Here is a 19,806-nt window from a genome sequence, read left to right as displayed (position 1 = left end):
TCTTGGTCATTGTGAGATGATACAAATCTGTTTTGTTACTCTATACTGAACCAAATACAGTAAGATCTGCCCTTTGCCTTAAAGTCTACCCATTCCTCTCTATCCGGTCCACTCCGCCAGGTCTGGAGGACTATCTCCAGCGCTACAGAGAGGGCATGAAGAGGGTTCTGAACACCTTTGGACCTGTTCCCGAATTCTCTGGGGAGGCAGCCGAGCGCATCAACAAAGTAAGCTTGTGTTTATGTGTTGTACTGTTTGTACCAACGCCTCTATATTCTAGGACTAGGTGTCTTCAGATTTTGCTCATCAAGTACAAGAAGGTATGAAACTGGGTTAGTTCAATGAGGGCAATGAAATATTAAGTCCGGCGAGCATTCAAAAGTTTTCCCCTTCTAGTACCATACCCTGTTAACTAGACGTTACTCAATCATATGCAGTTAGGCTGTTCAAACATCATTCTCCACACTCCAATGGAAGCCGTCATGTGAGAACACCCTGGGCCCTAAAAGCGTAAACTATTTCACAAGCATAAAATATTTCATATTGGATCGATTTTTAAATGCATAGTGTAACCAAGGAAATATTTCACTAGGATAACACCAAAATGAAATCCTAGCAGTTAAAACTATACTGAACAAAAATATAAACGCAACATTTAAGTGTTGGTCCCATTTTTCATGAGCTGAAATAACAGATCCCAGAAACATTCCATAAGCACGAAAAGCTTATTTCTCTCAAATGTTGTGCACAAATGTTTTACACCCCAGTTAGTAAGCATTTCTTCTTTTCCAAGATGTATTTATTTATTTATGTTTATTTCACCTTTATTTAACCAGGTAGGCTAGTTGAGAACAAGTTCTCATTTGCAACTGCGACCTGGCCAAGATAAAGCAAAGCAGTTCGACACATACAACAACACAGAGTTACACATGGAATAAACAAACATACAATCAATAATACAGTAGAAAAATATATATACAGCATGTGCAAATGAGGTAGGAGAAGAGAGGTAAAGGCAATAAATAGGCCATGGTGACGAAGTAATTACAATATAGCAATTAAACACTGGAATGGTAGGATGTGCAGAAGATGAATGTGCAACTAGAGATACTGGGGTGCAAAGGAGCAATATAAATAAATTAATACAGTATGGGGATGAGGTAGATTGGATGGGCTAATTTACAGATGCAGTGATCTGTGAGCTGCTCTGCCAGCTGGTGCTTAAAGCTAGTGAGGGAGGTAAGAGTCTCCAGCTTTAATGATTTTTGCAGTTCATTCCAGTTATTGGCAGCAGAGAACTGGAAGGAAAGGCGGCAAAGGAAGAATTGGCTTTGGGGGTGACCAGTGAGATATACGTGCTGCTATGGTGACCAGTGAGCTGAGATAAGGCAGGGATTTACCTAGCAGAGACTTGTAGATGACCTGGAGCCAGTGGGTTTGGCGACGAGTATGAAGCGAGGGCCAGCCAATGAGAGTGTACAGGTTGCAGTGGTGGGTAGTATATGGGGCTTTGATGACAAAACAGATGGCACTGTGATAGACTGCATCCAATTGGTTGAGTAGAGTGTTGGAGGCTACTTTGTAAATTACATCGCTGAAGTCGAGGATTGGTAGGATGGTCAGTTTTATGAGGGTATGTTTGGCAGCATGAGTGAAGGATGCGTTGTTGCGAAATAGGAAGCCAATTCCAGATTTAACTTTGGATTGGAGATGTTTGATGTGAGTCTGGAAGGAGAGTTTACAGTCTAACCAGACACCAAGGTATTTGTAGTTGCCCACATATTCTAAGTCAGAGCCGTCCAGAGAAGTGATGCTGGATGGGTGGGCAGGTCCGGGCAGCGATCGGTTGAATAGCATGCATTTAGTTTTACTTGCATTTAAGAGCAGTTGGAGGCCACGGAAGGAGAGTTGTATGGCATTGAAGCTCATCTGGAGGTTAGTTAACACAGTGTCCAAAGAAGGGCCAGAGGTATACAGAATGGTGTCGTCTGCGTAGAGGTGGATCAGAGAATCACCAGCAGCAAGAGCGACATCATTGATGTATACAGACAGAGAAGAGAGTCGGCCCGAGAATTTAACCCTGTGGCACCCCCATAGAGACTACCAGAGGTCCGGACAACAGGCCCTCCGATTTGATGAGATAATCCAACCACCTGAATGGTGTGGCATATCAAGAAAGTGATTAAACAGCATGATCATTACACAGGTGCACCTTGTCCTGGGGACAAAAGGCCAATCTAAAATGTGCAGTTTTGTCACACAACACAATGCCATAGATATCAAGTTGAGGGAGTGTGCAATTGGCATGATGACTGCAGAGCTATTGCCAGGCAATTGAATGTTAATTTCTCTACCATAAGCCATCTCCAACATCACTTTAGAGAATTTGGCAGTACCTCCAACCGGCCTCACAAGCGCAGACCATGTGTAACCACGCCAACCCAGGACTTCCACATCGGTCTTCTTCACCTGTGGGATCGTCTGAGACCATCCACCCAGACAGCTGATGAAACTGTGGGTTTGCACTGAAGAATTTCTGCACAAACTGTCAGAAACCGTCTCAGGGAAGCTCATCTGCGTGTTCGCCACCCTTATCAGATGTGTCGCGATGCATGAGACAAATGGTGGTCACACCAGATACTGACTGGTTTTCTGATCCACGCCCCTACCTTTTTTAAAGGTATCTGTGACCAACAGATGCAGATCTGTATTCCCAGTCATGTGAAATCCATAGATTAGGGCCTAATAAATTTATTTCAATTGACTGATTTCTTTGTAACTCAGTAAAACCTTTTTAAATTGTTGCATTTTATTTTTGATCGGTATACAATTCAGAGAAGAAACAATGCATTCTCTCTACTCATCTTATTTCCCTCTCCCTCCCTTCTTCCTCTGATGTGTCCCTCCAGGAGATGTGTGAGCTGATCCCAGCTGACCAGCAGCCCCTGTCTGCCAGGAGAGAGAGAAGGGACCAGCTTCTCATGGGCCTGGCCAAGCTCAAGAAGTGACTCCAGGACTATCACCACCACTGATGAACAGGGTGGGCTGAGGTCTGGGACTCTGCTGTCCATCACTCAGCCAAAGAGCATGGTGATGAGGATGATCTGATCTCTCAGTAGTACCTACACTGGGGATGTTACTGAATACTGTAGCCCTGAGTCCTCACACACAATCAACCATTCTGGGATGATACTGTAGCCCTCATACACAATAAAGCAATCTAGGGATTGATTCCCATGCCATCTCAGAAATCTAACCACCACATGTTTTATGCAATCAACACATTGATCAGACAAGGGAATTATTGGTTTGGTCATACCACACTGGCTTCTTGAATTATGAATATGAAATGTTAATGTCAAAACCTTATGGGAGATTTCTTTATTAAAATGTTGAATTTCAAGATATTGTAATTTTTTCAAAAAACAGTATTATGTACTATATCTGGTATTTTCCTATGGTCTCCCAAAATAGCATCATCACTAGATCGATCTTAAGTCAGCATGAGGTCATGCCTACTTTGTGGTAATCTTTGATTTCACAGAGGAAGTATCCATCATCACTTGACTGTACTGACTGTCTCATGACGACTTAGGCCTTGACCATGACTCTCAGTTCAGTAACATTACACAAGAGTATTGGAGGAAGGCCTCTTCTGTAGAGGGGAGTTTTGTTAAGATTCGCAACGCTCAGTCTGAACATTAACACGAGTCCCTTTCTGTATTGGAAGCATTAGGACATTTCATATCGTAAATAATAATAAAACAAAGTTATATTGATACACACCTTTTTATAGGGTTAGGGTTCCCACACGGACATATTTCATGTTTACAGCCCTAGTTTACGGGAGACGCTGGACTGTGCTAATAGCTATCTGCGTCTCTGAACACCTGTGTGTAAATGGAAGACCGGCGCCACACACGTCACTGAAACGAGCTGCAACTATGCTAAACCCGGTTAACACAGTGTACACTAAGTGTGTATTTTGCATTTGTGAAATTATTTTGATGTGATATGAAAGTAAAGGGATTTATGTTTCTAGAGCCATACTGCAATTGAGAATCTAGTCACGTGTATATGGAGTATTTAGCTGTTATCTTCCAGGGCCAATTCGCCCTTTAAACAACATGTAAGGTCCTTGGACTACGGAGTAACGTTAGGCTCTTTTAGTCTAATATTGGGCTAATGATGACTGCGTGCTTTATAGCTCGTACCGTAAATGAAGACCGAATTCAAGTGTATCTCTCTGAATTGTCTATAAACAGTCAATGTGAAAAGGATGTGATTGTGTTTGATTCAAATAATCAAATCAGTGTATTTCAGTGAAATCAGGTAAAACTACACGGCTGACACTAATCTAAAAGTTACACACTCCTGAACTGATGAGCCAATGGGGTTGATGAGCGCTCTTTTTCTTCGTCCGCCCCCTAGCAGGTAGATTGTCCTCGAGTGAAGATCGTAAAAACTCAGGTACATCTCATCAGAGCGCAGACGGACCTACTTCCAAACAACTAAATATTCCCCTCGGCTTCGTTTGGAGTTGCTCTCTCCGGTTTTGGTGTTTCTTTAAACGACGGAATTAAAGTGCACCGAAAAGTAAAATTAATGGCCGTTTGCTGAAATTCCGAGGAGGTGAGTGCTGTGATTTGTGAATCCGATATTTTGTGGATCATACTCACCTGTCTTATTCGTCTTTATGTAATGATAACAGCCACTGGTGATTTTTTTTGTTGTTGTTGTTGCTGATGTTTAGGATTTTATTAAAGAAATTGTTGCTTATTTTTCCCCCAATATACATGTTACAATTAACAGATTAGAAACTCGATTCATTGGCAAATTGTCATGGACAGTTTACATTTTGAATTTGAATAAAATGCAGGGAAACTCATCACTACTAATGCAGTCTTAGTAACTAGCAGCAGCCAAGTTTAGTAAGTGTATGTATAAGCAACCACGTACGAGGTGTAATATATGGCCAATATACCACAGGTAATGACTTCTACACACGACTCAACGCAGAGTGACTGGATACAGCCTTTGCCGTGGTAAATTGGAGATATACCAACAAAAAACCGAGGTGCCTTATTGCGATTATAAACGGGTTGCCAACGTAATTAGAAAATTACTAAATGTTTTTATATGTTCTGATATACCACGGCTGTCAGCCAATCAGCATTCAGGGCTCGAACCACTCAGTTTATAATGTATAATAAACAAATGCTAATTTATTGATTTGTCTTAACTTTCTTGTGTACTGTTTGATTATTCATTGTTTACTACACTATTTTATGCATCAGTATAGCCTCCATTGATAGCCAGTGTTGTGTAAAAGTAATTACTTGAATGAAAACACTTAATATTATTATATAGTTTGATTAAATTGTATTGGAAAGAAACACCACCTAGTGTTCAATTGAATACTTCATGTTTGGACATTTTTGGTTAGGTTTTTCAAATGTCTAATTGTGAGACAAAAGGAAACAGTGATGTAGGTCTACTGGTCTCCTTCCCAGTGTGCTGTTTCTGAAAATGAAACTTTTTTTCAAGTTCACTAAGAACTGACATTAATTTGTACCGTTTCCATTATTGTGTTCTTCAGGTGGTCTAAGCCAAAGCTGCTGTAGAGATGAGTTGGGGGGTTCTGTACGCCCAGCTGGGCGGGGTGAACAAACACTCCACCAGCCTGGGGAAGATCTGGCTGTCTGTCCTATTCATTTTCCGTATCACCATCCTGGTACTGGCGGCCGAGAGCGTGTGGGGAGACGAGCAGTCTGACTTCATCTGCAACACCCAGCAGCCTGGCTGTAAGAACGTCTGCTATGACCACTTCTTCCCTGTGTCGCACATCCGTCTCTGGTGCCTGCAGCTGATCTTCGTGTCTACACCGGCCCTGCTGGTGGCCATGCACGTGACTTACAGGAAGCGTGGGGACAAGAAGCACATCATCGCGACGGCCTTGCACAGTGGTGGTGATGACAAGACCAGGCAGGTGGACCTAGAGGCCCTGAAGAGTCGTCGTCTGCCCATCACGGGGCCTCTGTGGTGGACGTACACCTGCAGCCTGTTCTTCCGCCTGATTTTTGAGGCTGGCTTTATGTACGCCCTCTACTTTGTTTACGATGGCTTTGCGATGCCTCGTCTTGTGAAGTGTGAGCAGTGGCCCTGCCCAAACAAGGTGGACTGCTTCATCTCACGACCCACAGAGAAGACCATCTTCACCATCTTCATGGTGGCTTCGTCTGCCATCTGCATGGTTCTCAACGTGACCGAGCTGGCCTACCTCATCGTCAAGGCCCTGATGAGGTGCTCCACCAGGATGTCCAAGAAGAGCCGTGCCTACGCTCACCCCGATCACATAACCACGAACAAGTCCCTACTACAGAATAAAAAGAACGAGATGCTGCTGTCCTCTCTTACAGATTCCTCCAGCACCAAGACTGTGTGAGCCCAGCATAGTGTCCATGTTCTTCCCCATTTAGACTACAGAGAACTAGGGAGTAGAAACCTATCAGTGTTTTGTTACCATGAGAAGTGAACATGCGTGAGGACATACCTGTAGCAGCTGAGAGGACTGGCCTAACCCTGAGTCTGCTTTTCTGGAGCAGATTCCCAATTCCAGTCCTCCAGTACCACCAACAGCAGATGTTTTTGTTGTAGTCCTGGATGAACATGCCTGATTCAACTCATTGAGCGATTGCTAATTAGTTGACAAGTTGAATCAGATGTGCTTGTCCAATGTGTATTGTTGGGGGTACTCGAGGACTGGCGTTGGGGAACACTGTCGTAGAGGATATTTATCGTTCTGTGCCTTCCACTATGACTGACTTATGGGGTAATGTTTTAGCATTTTTTAAATGTATTTTTATTTTACTTATCTTGGTGTTTGAGTTACATGTCTGTTTGGGAGGTTGAACAGCAGTGACAAATGGGTCTAGATCGCCACCTTCTGGTTTACAATGAGCTTGCAGGAGTTTGTTTTATTGTGGAGCGCAACCAGAATTGGTTCATGTTACTACTTCAGCTTTGTGGGAAACTTTTACCAAAGCAGAAACTCACAAGTGTGCAGTATAGCTCCAAGTTATATTTGAGGCTCATACCCGCGAAGGAAATGTATTGAGTACCAAAGCAATTTTAGCGGTGTCAAATAGTATGATGTAGATGCTGTATATTGAGCATTTACATTTAAGTCACTTAGCAGATGCTCTTATCCAGAGAAACGTACAGTAGTGAATGCATACCTTTTCACATTTGTTCATACCGGTCCCCCGTGGGAATTGAACCCACAAGCCTGACTCTGTAAGTACCACGCTCTACCAACTGAGCACAATGTTTTTAGGTAGCATGGTTGATAACACTCGAACATTCTGGACAGATTTCCTGGCCCCAATTGAAGCCTATTCCTGTACTTAAAAAGCATGCTTTTTTCCCCATTGGAAGTGCTTCTTGGTCCAGGAGTAGGCTTAAGCTGGGTACTGGAAACGGACCCTCTGAGCATTATGTCAACTGAGTCCGACACATAGCCTATTGTTGTCAAGACTGATTGTAAACGTGGCTACAGAACGTGGCTATCATCTTTCAGCTTGTTCCTTATTTTAGGCACTGAACATATCACTGCACCTCTTTCAATGTGAGTTAGCGGGCTGATCTACAGGCAAAACTGGCCTAATGTGCTTTGTCCAAAAATGCATGTAGAAGTTTGACCATAACTTGTATCACTGTAGTGACAATTTGACTGTTACCTGTGAAAATGTAAGGACAGTTTTAGCAATTTGTGAAAGCACTTTGTGGGCTTACTTTCTCTCTCAATCTTTACAGTTGTATGGGGGCTTTTTGTATGTTTTTTTTACATTGACTGTTTGGAGAAAATGCTAAATTCAGTAGTACAAATCGTTCGGGAACATTTTTGAAAGCCTCAACATTGTCACTTGCTTCTTTACAGCAGCTAGAGCCTAGCTATTAATGTACAGATTTCTAAACTGCATGTTTTTGATGATGTTTGTATTTATTAGATCTGCACTCTGACCCTGAGTCTTGACTTTTAATTAAAAAAACAAATGATACTGTCTGTTTACTTATTGTTTTCACAGTATATGTTGTAATACCAATGGTATCAACCTCCAGCCACTGGGATGCGCTTCTCTGGACAACCAAGAGAGGGCGGGAGGTTACGTGGGTTTTGCGGTGGGTGACTGGATTTGCAGTGTAACTTTTGATAGCCATGTATCACAAGTAAATTGTATTCTAGTGAGGTGTAGGAATTTTAGATTCTAACTCACAATTGTATCTGTCAGGCCTATGTTCTCTTCAGCATTCCAAATTAACTATTTCTCACAGATGGGCTGACTTCCGTCACTAAAGACCAAAGGTCAGATGTAAAACTATGAAAGCAGAACTGATTTTTCCCGGATGGTAACATGCACCCCCAGACTGCATAGCATATTTGAAGCTTGATGTTTTATAGGGGCGTGGCGTGCATCGGTCCAGGGTGATGACTTACTGAATTCACTCATGCATGGTCACACAATGTGACAGTCGCGATGGCTGGGAATGGGAGTGAGCTGCGCTTCGCGGAAACCCATCTTCAAGTTCAATTCGTCTCGAAAAACTAACTTTTTTTTTGCTCAAATTGGCGGCGAATCCAGGTGTGAAGTTTGTGAATGAATAACTTGGCCTGGCTTTGTTTAAAAGAGTTTGGTAAACTGGCAAGAGGTGCCAGGATTTGGTGAAGAGGGGAGGGTACCAGCTTCCCTGGGAGGTCTGTAGGCTATCCGACGCACTCAAAATATGGCACCAATGGCAGATGGATATTGCTTTCCATATTTAAATTGGGCATCTCCTGTCTAAGGTACGATTGAAATGAGGTGCGAGTATCTTTCCTGGCACTCGTACTGATGTGATGCTGGTTACTGGTAACTCGTATCAATGGACATTTTATTTAATGAACATTTAAATGTTGAGTATTTAATTATTAGAAATTACAGTAGTGACCTATTATAATCGGTCAAACAATACGATAACAAAGGTATATGGGAGCTAAAAAAATAAAGCCAGTGGACACAAAGCCTATCTGGCACCCTCTGTATTGTCGATTTGTGAGGCAGCACACTTTTTAGGTCACTGTTGGCTACCTGAACTTGATCGAGTTAATTATTATGACTTATTTAATGGTCTTCAAAACCTTCATAAATCATCTGATATTCAACGTATTCGATTTGTATAATATGATGGGATATTTTCTGGACTGATACACGTGATTAAACAAAACAAATGTTGAGACAAAGAACATGCAACATTCCAACCTTATCAGATATTATCAGGCCTTATCAGGCTATTCTAATACTGTAGTCCTTATAATAGCAGTAATAATGATAATACAAATAATATAAATAAATAAATATTAAACCAATAACTTTTAAAGCATTTCGAGCTTTGTATGTGTATTTTTGACTGCTTCATACGGTCATGTATTTATCCAGTCTTTAGGTGCGCGTTTCTTTTCGATCAAAGTATTTATCTTGATTAGCATTTCAAATTCTGATGAGACAAACATTCATTTGGGGTATGTCACGTTTAGTATGTTTATAATGTTAACACGTTTAATATATATTTCATATGTATTTGCCGTGAAGGGAAAAAAAGAATCCCACATTATTTTCCTCAGGATTCAAACTATGGGGTGGGATGTTGATTATGGAGAAATAGGTTGAAACATCTCTCAACTCTCGAAATTAACATTTCTTTGCCTATCAATTCTGTGTCAAAATGCCTTGTTTATCCAATCTAATTAATATCTTAATTTATGACGCCAATTAATATTTATGAATCGGGGTATGGTCATTTTCACTTCAATAAGAGTTTTAAAAAATAACAGTAAACCAAAAAAATACCTTTCACGTGTGTCAGTCTGCTTAAAGATAAGGGAATAAACTTTTGATGTAAATAAACCAATTAACATATTCATCCATTCATTTATCTTTTTTTTCTTTCCAGGTGTCATATTTATTCTGAACCCTAGTCGATGGATTTATTACCCTCAATACAAGAACATTTGAGTAAGTTCCAACCATTTTATGTTTCTGCTTATGTTTTGCTTTTGGTGTGAATAGTAGATTGATAGGCCTCTACTGGCAAGTTCATTTGCACAAAGCTAACCAAGCACTATACATAGATAACACATGCGCGGAATACAACAGGTGTAGTCGACCTTACAGTGAAATGCTTACTTACAAGCTCTTAACCAACAATACAGTTTTAAGAAAATACCTACAAAAAAAAGTCAGATTATTTGTCTTCATTCTCCTGTATTCAACAGTGTTTTTTGTGACTAGGGCTGGCAAATGTTGAGCAATGTCTTAGTTTCAAACGTATATTCAGAGGTTAGTTAAAATCATTCTCATAGCTTGTTTTTGAGGATCACATATGGGGAAAGTGTAATCTGGTTATTCCGTTTGGTTTTAACTTATGCAGTATGACAGTATACATTGTTAAATAGTTAATAGCTTAGTCACTATATGTAATTATGAATATGGTGTCTTTGCATTTATTGGCTGCAATTTCTTATATAATTGACCATTAAATTGGCAATAAAATAGCACACGTTTTTTTTACAACTGTGTTACAGATGTATTAGATTTAGCTAATGAATTATTAGCATGTTAAAAGAGGCCTATAGCTGTCCCTGTTCTCAATGAAAATGTAATTCTGTACATCACAGGATATAAAGGCCTATTAGATGTTGAAGATTGTATGTTATATCGTTGGACTTGACACCTAAGGATCTGTAACAGTGGGAGTCGTGTGTGTCAGGGCCAACACACCGCAGTCCAACCTCTGCCTACTGCTGTTTTTGACCATTATAATGTTGATCTCAGCAAATGCCTGCTGGGTAGTGGAGCGAGCAGGTGAGAGACAGAGAAAGAGAGAGGGAGTGCGTGTGTGTATGTGTGACAGTGACCGAGAGAAAGCTTTAGAGAGAGAACAGGAGAGTGAAAGAGTGTTAGCATAAATGTCAGGTTCATAGTTAATGCTAAATAGAGAAATAGGGGGCTTCACAAAATTCTGTGGCATTACAGAACATTTCTATACCGTTCACTTGCTTTGACCGATTGTTCGATTAAAATAATTGATTTAGCAGTTAACGCCAATGACTTCTTCAAGGCCATTTTATGGAATTAATTTTAATAAGCGCTTAATGTGTTGTGCCGATGTGAAGTGTGATTAACCCTTTGTATGTTTGTGGGTGACGCGACCATTGCTTGCTCTCTCTAGGTTTGTAGTGTTTCTCTGTCCTTTATCCCCCTGCAGTTTATTCTGGATTATTCATGCTTTATGTTACATGGTATCACTTTAACAGGTAACTGACAATCTCTTTCCCCCTCTCTGTCTTTTCATCCCGTCATCCTTCTCTCCTCCCTCTGTTCACTCCAGACTGTACTTTCTCCCTAGGGTATAAATCTTGAAGCATGGGTGACTGGAGCTTTCTGGGGCGTCTGTTGGAGAATGCACAGGAACACTCAACAGTAATCGGCAAGGTCTGGCTGACTGTCCTCTTCATCTTTAGGATCCTGGTGCTGGGAGCGGCAGCCGAGGACGTGTGGGGCGACGAGCAGTCTGACTTCACCTGCAACACACAGCAGCCTGGGTGTGAGAACGTCTGCTATGATGAGGCTTTCCCCATCTCGCACATCCGCTTCTGGGTGCTGCAGATCATCTTTGTGTCCACGCCCACCCTCATCTACCTGGGTCACGTACTGCACATCGTCCGCATGGAGGAGAAGCGGAAAGAGAAGGAGGAGGAGCTGCGAAAGGCCAACAGACTCCAGGAGGAAAAGGAACTCCTTTACAATGAAGGAGGGGATGCAGGGGGAGGGGGAGGTGGTAAAAAAGAGAAGCCACCTATCAGGGATGAGCATGGCAAGATCCGCATTAGGGGTGCCCTGTTGCGCACCTATGTGTTCAACATCATTTTCAAGACCCTTTTTGAAGTGGGGTTCATTTTAGGTCAATATTTACTTTATGGCTTCCAGCTGAGGCCGCTATACAAGTGTGCACGGTGGCCTTGCCCCAACACTGTGGACTGCTTCATATCTAGGCCCACTGAAAAGACGATTTTCATCATATTTATGCTTGTGGTGGCTTGCGTGTCTCTTTTGCTGAATTTGTTAGAGATCTATCACCTTGGGTGGAAGAAAGTTAAACAGGGAATGGCCACCCCTGATCATGTGTTGTTGCCCCGCTCTGATGGTGTGGGGCCGGAGTCCATAACTTCTGCCCCCAGAACTGCCCTTCCCAACCTCAGCTACCCACCGACGTACACGGACGTGACAGCTGGGAGTGGTGCGTTCCTGCGGCCCAAGGTAGAGGCCTCCCCGGCAGAGTTCACGATGGACCCCCTGCAGGAGGGGCCCTCGTCCTCCTACTACATGAGCAGCAACAACAACCAAAGGCTGACCACGCAGCAGAACTGGGCCAACCTGGCCACCGAGCAGCAGACTCGGGAGATGAAGGCCACATCCCCCTCCTCCTCCCCTTCCTCTGCCCCTTCCTCTGCCCCCTCCTCTGATAGTAAGCAGCAGCCTTGTAATGCTGCTCCCCCCACCACCAGCCCCAGCTCCAGCTCCAGTGGGGGCAGTTTGAGTGAGGGGAATGTTGATCAGGAGGAAGGCCATGTCACCACCACAGTGGAAATGCATGAGCCCCCCGTCATGGTCACAGACCCTCGCCGGCTCAGCAGGGCCAGCAAGAGCAGCAGCATCAGAGCCAGGCCCAACGACTTGGCAGTATAGTCAGTCCCCCTACACCTCCAACCTTCCAAAGCCCTCCCAACCACCCCAATGATTTTCTATAAAGAAAATGATTAAAATAAATAAATAATAATAATTGGAGGCAATGTGAGGCAAGGGTCTGGAGTTGCCAAATATATATATTAACAGCAGTTAATATAAGTGCAATTGGTGAGTTGTAGCATATGCATTATGATACAAAAAAATGTGCCGTGTGATTGTGCAATGTGCGTTAAAATGGTCTCACAGGCCAAAGGCTTCAATATACTGGACATCATGGGGCTTTAGGGTTCTCATTCCACTTTAAAATGGCCAAGTAACTTTTTTGTTTGAATTCGGTTTCAATGGCCTAGTATGTGTCAATGTGCTCTTGTCAACAGTGGTTGTTGTTGTTGTGTTTATTTGATGAACATAAAAGCCTATTTATTCCAATTAGGAATGATACTGTACATTCATCAAGTCGTTGAGTTCGATTGGCAAATTGCTGAGAACCAATTTCGAATAAAACTGTAATGTGGAACAAGTACAGGGTGTTTTGAGACTAGTTGTTTGTTTAGTATATTTTCTCTTTTGCTGTTATACAAGTTGAACCTTTCTTAAAGATCCAAGGCAGCCGTTTTTAACTCAATATCAAATTATTTCTGGATAACAACCTGTGATTTTTTTTTATTAAAATGGTGGGAAAAAAAGAAGAGCTTCTTAGCAAAGAGCAAATCCTCCAAGCAAGAATGTTCTTAGGACTGTCTGGGAGTGGTCTGAGTGGGGAGGGGAAAACTGAAAACGAGCTGTTATTGGCAGAGAGATTTGCAACGCTCTATCTTATTGGTCTATTAACTATATCACCAGGCAGGTAAAAAGTCCATCCCACCAAAACAGGCAGAAACTTCAGGCAGTCTTTTCAAACAGCTCAACACTAAAGGGCACTTCACTGTATTATTCCAACCTCATAGTGTGGAAATAGAAAACACAGGAAAATCACATTTTTAATAGCACTAGGCTTTTTTTTTTTTTTTTAACAATTGTTTTGTGTATCATAGAAAGTCCATTGCAAGACAAACTAAATCAGCAGCATGTATGCTCTCATCCTTTCTTTAGGGTTAAGTATGCTGTACAATGTCAGCAATGACACAGATATGGGGATAATAACATTTGCTTGTTCATTATAGAACTTTTATCTTGTACTTTATGACACTGCCTGAATTTCCCAGTCTAAATTACTTTTAGAATATTCAGGAAATAGCTTAGCTATCAGTGTTTGGAAATACATTTTTTGTATTATGTGTTTGAAGAGTAATGGTGGAATCTGTAAATGCAAAACTACAACTCACTGATTCACTAACAGGTCTACAGGTGCATTTCTTTGTCTTAGTTTTACCCAGGATCCACTTACTGAACACATAAGTTACACAAAAACTATAAGAAAATGATGGGTCAAAACTAGGAGTTGAATGTATTCTTGTAGTCCACAGCTGTTATTACTGTAAGTTCCATAGTTCCAGACCCTGCTCCACCCTGCTCCACCCTGCTACTACATTTGATTCTCGAATGCAGAAATTAAGCAAATTAACGTACATTTTTTTTTGCCTGAAATTAGAAAGCATACTGACATATGCACAATGAAAAGTTGACATCCAATTTTCAAGAGGTTGAAAACAAAATAAACCCAAATGCTTTGAATTAAGAGGGTAAATAAACCAATTATAGGATATTTAAGTATCACACATCTTGCAAATGTGAAGAAACTAGATTAACAACACCATCTAAAAAGCTGACATGTTGAACATTTCCAAATAGTTTTTCCAGATGTTTAGTTCAATCAAAAGTAACAAAGCTTTTTGATTTGACTGGAAAGATGTGTTTATATAAACAGTACCAGTCAAAAGTTTGGACACACCTACTCATTCCAGGGTTTTTCTTTATTTGTACTATTTTCTACATTATAGAATAACAGTGATGACATCAAAACTATGAAATGACACATATGTAATCATGTAGGAACCAAAAAAGTGTTATACAAATCAAAATATATTTTATATTTGAGATTCTTCAAAGTAGCCACCCTTTCCCTTGATGACAGCTTTGCACACTCTTGGCATTCTCTCAACCTGCTTCAATTTTCAGGTCACCTTGTTAAAAAGTTAATTTGTGGAATTTCTTTCCTTCTTAAAGCGTTTGAGCCAATCAGTTGTGTTGTGACAAGGTAGGGTTGGTTTACAGAATATAGCCCTATTTGGTAAAAGACCAAATCCTTATTATGGCAAGAACAGCTAAATTAACTGCACCTCAGATTGCAGCCCAAATAAATGCTTCACAGAGTTCAAGTAACAGACACATCTCAACATCAACTGTTCAGAGACTTTGTGAATCAGGCCTTCATGGACAAATTGCTGCAAAGAAACCAATACTAAAGGACACCAATAATAAGAAGAGACTTGCTTGGGCCAAGAAACATGAGCAATGGACATTAGACCGGTGGAAATCTGTCCTTTGGTCTGATGAGTCCAAAGTAGAGATTTTTGGTTCCAACTGCCGTGTCTTTGTGAGACGCAGAGTAAGTGAACCGATGATCTCCGCATCTGTGGTTCCCCCCGTGAAGCATGGAGGAGGATGAGGTGTGATGGTGTGGGGGTACTTTGCTGGTGACACTGTCATTGATTTATTTAGAATTCAAGGCACATTTAAGCGATACGCCATGCCATCTGGTTTGTGCTTAGTGGGACTATCATTTATTTTTCAACAGGACAATGACCCCAAACACACCTCCAGGCTGTGTCAGGTCTAATTGACCAAGAAGGAGAGTGATGGAGTGCTGCATCAGATGAGCTGACCTCCACAATGACCAGCTCTCAACCCAATTGAGATGGTTTGGGATGAGTTGGACTGCAGAGTGAAGGAAAAGCAGCCAACAAGAGCTTCAAGACGGTTGGAAAAGCAAGAGTGTACAAAGCTGTCATCAAGGGAAAGGGTGGCTACTTTGAAAAATATAAAATATATTTTGATTTGTTTAACACTTTTTTGGTTACATGATTTCATATGTGTTATTTCATAGTTTTGATGTCTTCACTATTATTCTACAATGTAGAAAATAGTAAAATAAAGAAAAACCCTTGAATGAGTAGGTGTGTCCAAACTTTTGACTGGTACTGTGTGTGTGTGTATATATATATATATATATATATATATATATACACACACAATATCACGTTTTAATCATTGCATCTTCATGTTGAGGGTAATTCACTCTCATACATCACGTGATACTTTATTGTTTTTTCTTAAAAGGGTTGTTCTTTTTTAACATAATTTAATTATAATGGAATCTAATTTCTTAACTGTAGTCAGTTTGTGACAACCAAAACAGCTATTTGGTACAAAACACACAAAGGCAATGATGTTGCAAGTGTCATAATGCCAGGATGAAAAGTGAATTCCCATTCAATGTTTTTGTGTTTCAGTTAACATCTTGATAGAACCTCAACCATTTCTACAACACCTGTTGTAAGCAATGGCATGAACAGTCTTCCGTCTAGTTAGTATAAAGGTAATATTTCACTCTGTAGATTACCTGAACCATCTTGAATAACTGAAAACCTATGCAAGTCAATGCACGACATGAACACTCACTTAAAATAGGCCTTTTCTTAAATGACTTAAATGCTACCTGTGAAACATGATTGGTATGGTACAACACCTGTACCAAAATATGTATTTTTTACATATTTCTTATACCTTCAAATGACCATATGTTTATAGTTAGAGAAGGATCTGAAATAAACACAATAACAAACAATGCATAGTAAAAAGCATAATTACAACTGTAGTGAGACTACCAGAGGAGACTATGTAATGTTTTGCTTATAACAGTGTTTTACTCTTATTGGAACAATCCATTTTCTCCCCCAATGTATGTTACCTTTTCATTGAAACTATTTCAATGTACCAAACCACAAACAAATCAGTGTTATTGCATTTTGGTTCTTAAAGTTTACATTTTAGTAAAAAGATCAAAGATTTGCACATTAAGACAAAACATGCTGTTCTATGAATCATATATCTATCTATAGGAGAGAGAAGTAAAGACACCGGACTGCCAATGTTTAGAATCCTTAAAGGAAAATGTCTTAACCGTTAAAAACAGCGGCTCTTTGCGTTAAAGACATTATTTCAAAAATGACATCAAATGTGAATATAGGATACATCTATAAGTTAACTCATGGTCTGAGATGATTGCAGAAAGTTTGGGTTTTCAAATATAGAAAAAAAGTGGGCTGTGAGTATTTTCTGTGTGCTCACTCAGTGCTTTCACTGTGTTTTCTTCTCACAACATTCATGTGGCTCTGTAGTTAGCTTGTAATACAATGTCACACTAACGTTGAGAGAATGTCAGCTGGGTAGCTGGCCCTTCCTCTCTTCTACACACAGCAATGTGTGTATTGTTTTGAGTTGCCTGCAAGCCCCTCATCCAATAGGATAACATATAGTAGTTTTCTTCAAACTCTTGATGTGTGTCATGCAGAGCGTGATTTCTCTGGCCAGTCAGGGAGTAGGAACCATCTACTGTTTGCTCAGAACAGCAGCCTGTTTCAATTCTGTCTTAAGAGAAGTGCCTTGTGTATGACATTTTGTAAGAACAAGTTGATGTAAATGTTAATTTACCTCAAACGTTTACAAAACTGTTATTAAATAAACTTTTTGTACCATATTTCTGTATGTGTATGTGGTGATCAATAAAATTGAGCCAGTATGTGGACCTTCTGTACTTGAGTATACATTTGCAACACACACACACACACACACACACACACACACACACACACACACACACACACACACACACACACACACACACACACACACACACACACACACACACACACACACACACACACACACACACACACACACACATGGATAACTGCTCATCAAACATCTCATTCCAAAATCATGGGCATTAATATGGAGTTGGTCCCCACTTTGGTGCTATAACAGCCTCCACTGTGCGGACTTACTTCCATTCAGCCACAAGAGCATTAGTGAGGTTGGCCACTGATGTTGGGCGATTAGGCTGGCTCGCAGTCGGCGTTCCAATTCATCCCAAAGGTGTTCAGTGAAGTTCTTCCACACCGATCTTGACAAACCATTTCAGTATGGACCTTGCTTTGTGCACAGGGGCATTGTCATTCTGAAACAAGAACTTCCCAAAACTGTTGCCACAAAGTTGGAAGTACAAAATCATCTAGAATGTATGCTGTAGCCTAGCCTGAACCATGAAAAACAGCCCCAGACTGTTATTCCTCATCCACCAAACTTTACAGCTGGCATTATGCATTCGGGCAGGTAGCGTTCTCCTGGCGTCTGCCAATCCCAGATTCGTCCGTCGGACTCCCAGATGGTGAAGCGTGATTCATCACTCCAGAGAACACATTTCCAATGCTTCAGAGTCCAATGGTGGTGAGCTTTACACCACTCCAGCCAACACTTGGCATTGCGCATGGTGATCATAGGCATGTGTGCGGCTGCTCGGCCATGGAAACCCATTTCGTGAAACTCCCAACTAACTGTTCTTGTGCTGACGTTGCTTCCAGAGGCCCTAGACGTTTCCACTTCACAATAACAGCACTTACAGTTGACCGAGGAAGCTCTATTCAAGCAGGACAAAAAAGGACTTTTGTATATATCATATCTTGGGGATGCTGGGGTGGATTTTGTACAAGAGCTCACGTTCATTGACCTACACAACCCTTAAACTTATCGCTCCCTCTCTTCACATTCCAAGAGGGGATGTGAGAATGTGATAGTGACCTGGAAGGGAGGAGTGACACATCCCTCCCCACAGTGCTGACTACCCTGCGTACACACATCCACGCGTATAACTAAAGTTAGACCAGCGTGTCAGTCTCACACGTTGGAGACAAACATTTATCACAAACCCATTTAGCACTGTCACACAGACCCAGCAACAATTTACAACACCCTGCTGTACAAGATGCCAGTGAGCCAACTTCCAAACATTAAACATCCAGTAAAGTTAATATGAGTTTGGCATAGATGTGGCATATAACAAGCAGGATAAAATCTGAGTCAACAGTATTATAGTAAACTGCAACCTAAGAAAACTGAGGGAAATTGAGACACTTTCTCAGGGTCTACGTCAAGGTAGCCAGCTAGCTTATGAATAAGAATACAAACATCCATGTGGGAACCCCATAAGTGTCAAAAATATCTATATTGGGCACTCACAGGAGTCAGTGTGTGATTTGTAATCTTCCTAAAAGAACAATGACCAGGCTGAGGGGTATAGTGTACTAGAAGGGCTTAGAGTAGCACCTGGATCAGGAGCACCGGACGCATGAGAATGAGGAAGGAATGACTCTTCACGCTGTTCCTGGAACTCAGGGGTACAAATTACATGGACACCTGTTTTGTACTTGTGGACATGTTTGAGAGTTGAGAAGAGCAGTGGCTAGCAGCAGATGGGAAATTTAGGGAGATTGACAATGGAAAAATAAATGTGAGTAGGTCCCGTAGGAGGAGAGTGATGGGGAATATTGAGTGCATAGATCAGGGCCGACCAAACAGGCAGAGAGATAGGAGATAGGTGCAGGGTTACAGGGCCCAGTGGCAAGGATTGTTGGAAGATTGCTGGTGGGTTGGCAGGGGGATGCAGTGTGAAGGCTGCTCTGCATACAGCCAGGCAGGGCCGGATTACTGGACAGGGATGCAGGGCCCCCCTGGAGGTCGGGGGCCCCCCAATTAGCAGATGAACATGTCATAAGCAGTGGCAAAATGTGTAGAATTCCAGGAAATTAGCTTTAAAAGTGCAACATTTTCCTTTATCCTCTTAGCATAATGTGAAGAATATCATGAGATGAGCTCTATTTTAAGGGGGACCTGGAGGTATTTGCCCCGGGGTCCCAACTGCAGTTGTTCAGCCCTGCGGCCAGGGCCAAGGGCCTAAAACAGACAGCAGTTATTTATAGCCTTTAATCACCTAACAAATTCACACTGGCCCCAGAGTCCGAAT

General features: G+C 41.5%; 3 protein-coding genes across 10 annotated transcripts in view; all 3 read left to right on the top strand.

Moving 5' to 3' along the window:
- The window catches only part of cryl1 (crystallin, lambda 1), a 38,168-nt gene extending 34,765 nt beyond the window's left edge, over positions 1 to 3,403 (top strand). The window contains exons 7-8 of the mRNA XM_046363534.1: positions 121 to 227; positions 2,910 to 3,403. Coding sequence (XP_046219490.1) covers positions 121 to 227; positions 2,910 to 3,008 — 206 coding nt within the window. The 3' untranslated portion in view covers positions 3,009 to 3,403. The remainder of the gene's footprint in view (positions 1 to 120; positions 228 to 2,909) is intronic.
- Positions 3,404 to 3,530: 127 nt separating this feature from the next.
- LOC124044095 (gap junction beta-2 protein-like) lies at positions 3,531 to 8,060 on the top strand. Of its 2 annotated transcripts, XM_046363536.1 has the most exons (3): positions 3,531 to 4,632; positions 4,990 to 5,077; positions 5,600 to 8,060. In XM_046363536.1, exon 3 carries the CDS (start codon positions 5,627 to 5,629, stop codon positions 6,443 to 6,445), a length of 819 nt encoding a protein of 272 aa, XP_046219492.1. In that variant the 5' UTR covers positions 3,531 to 4,632; positions 4,990 to 5,077; positions 5,600 to 5,626; the 3' UTR covers positions 6,446 to 8,060. The 2 variants fall into 2 exon arrangements, with proteins under 2 accessions (XP_046219492.1, XP_046219491.1); XM_046363535.1 differs by lacking the exon at positions 4,990 to 5,077.
- Positions 8,061 to 8,105: 45 nt separating this feature from the next.
- On the top strand, positions 8,106 to 13,308 carry LOC124044092 (gap junction alpha-3 protein-like). Of its 7 annotated transcripts, none has more exons than XM_046363529.1 (3): positions 8,106 to 8,181; positions 9,991 to 10,052; positions 11,428 to 13,308. In XM_046363529.1, exon 3 carries the CDS (start codon positions 11,463 to 11,465, stop codon positions 12,783 to 12,785), a length of 1,323 nt encoding a protein of 440 aa, XP_046219485.1. In that variant the 5' UTR covers positions 8,106 to 8,181; positions 9,991 to 10,052; positions 11,428 to 11,462; the 3' UTR covers positions 12,786 to 13,308. The 7 variants fall into 7 exon arrangements, with proteins under 7 accessions (XP_046219485.1, XP_046219484.1, XP_046219483.1 ...); XM_046363528.1 differs by lacking the exon at positions 8,106 to 8,181 and adding an exon at positions 8,504 to 8,845 and having other exon boundaries at positions 11,446 to 13,308; XM_046363527.1 differs by lacking the exon at positions 8,106 to 8,181 and adding an exon at positions 8,504 to 8,845.
- The last annotated feature ends 6,498 nt before the right edge of the window (positions 13,309 to 19,806 follow it).

This window comes from Oncorhynchus gorbuscha, linkage group LG09, assembly GCF_021184085.1.
Source record: "Oncorhynchus gorbuscha isolate QuinsamMale2020 ecotype Even-year linkage group LG09, OgorEven_v1.0, whole genome shotgun sequence".
NCBI lineage: Eukaryota > Metazoa > Chordata > Actinopteri > Salmoniformes > Salmonidae > Oncorhynchus > Oncorhynchus gorbuscha.
The sequence above is the reverse complement of the archived record's forward strand: the minus strand, read 5'-3'. Positions and strand labels throughout refer to the sequence as shown.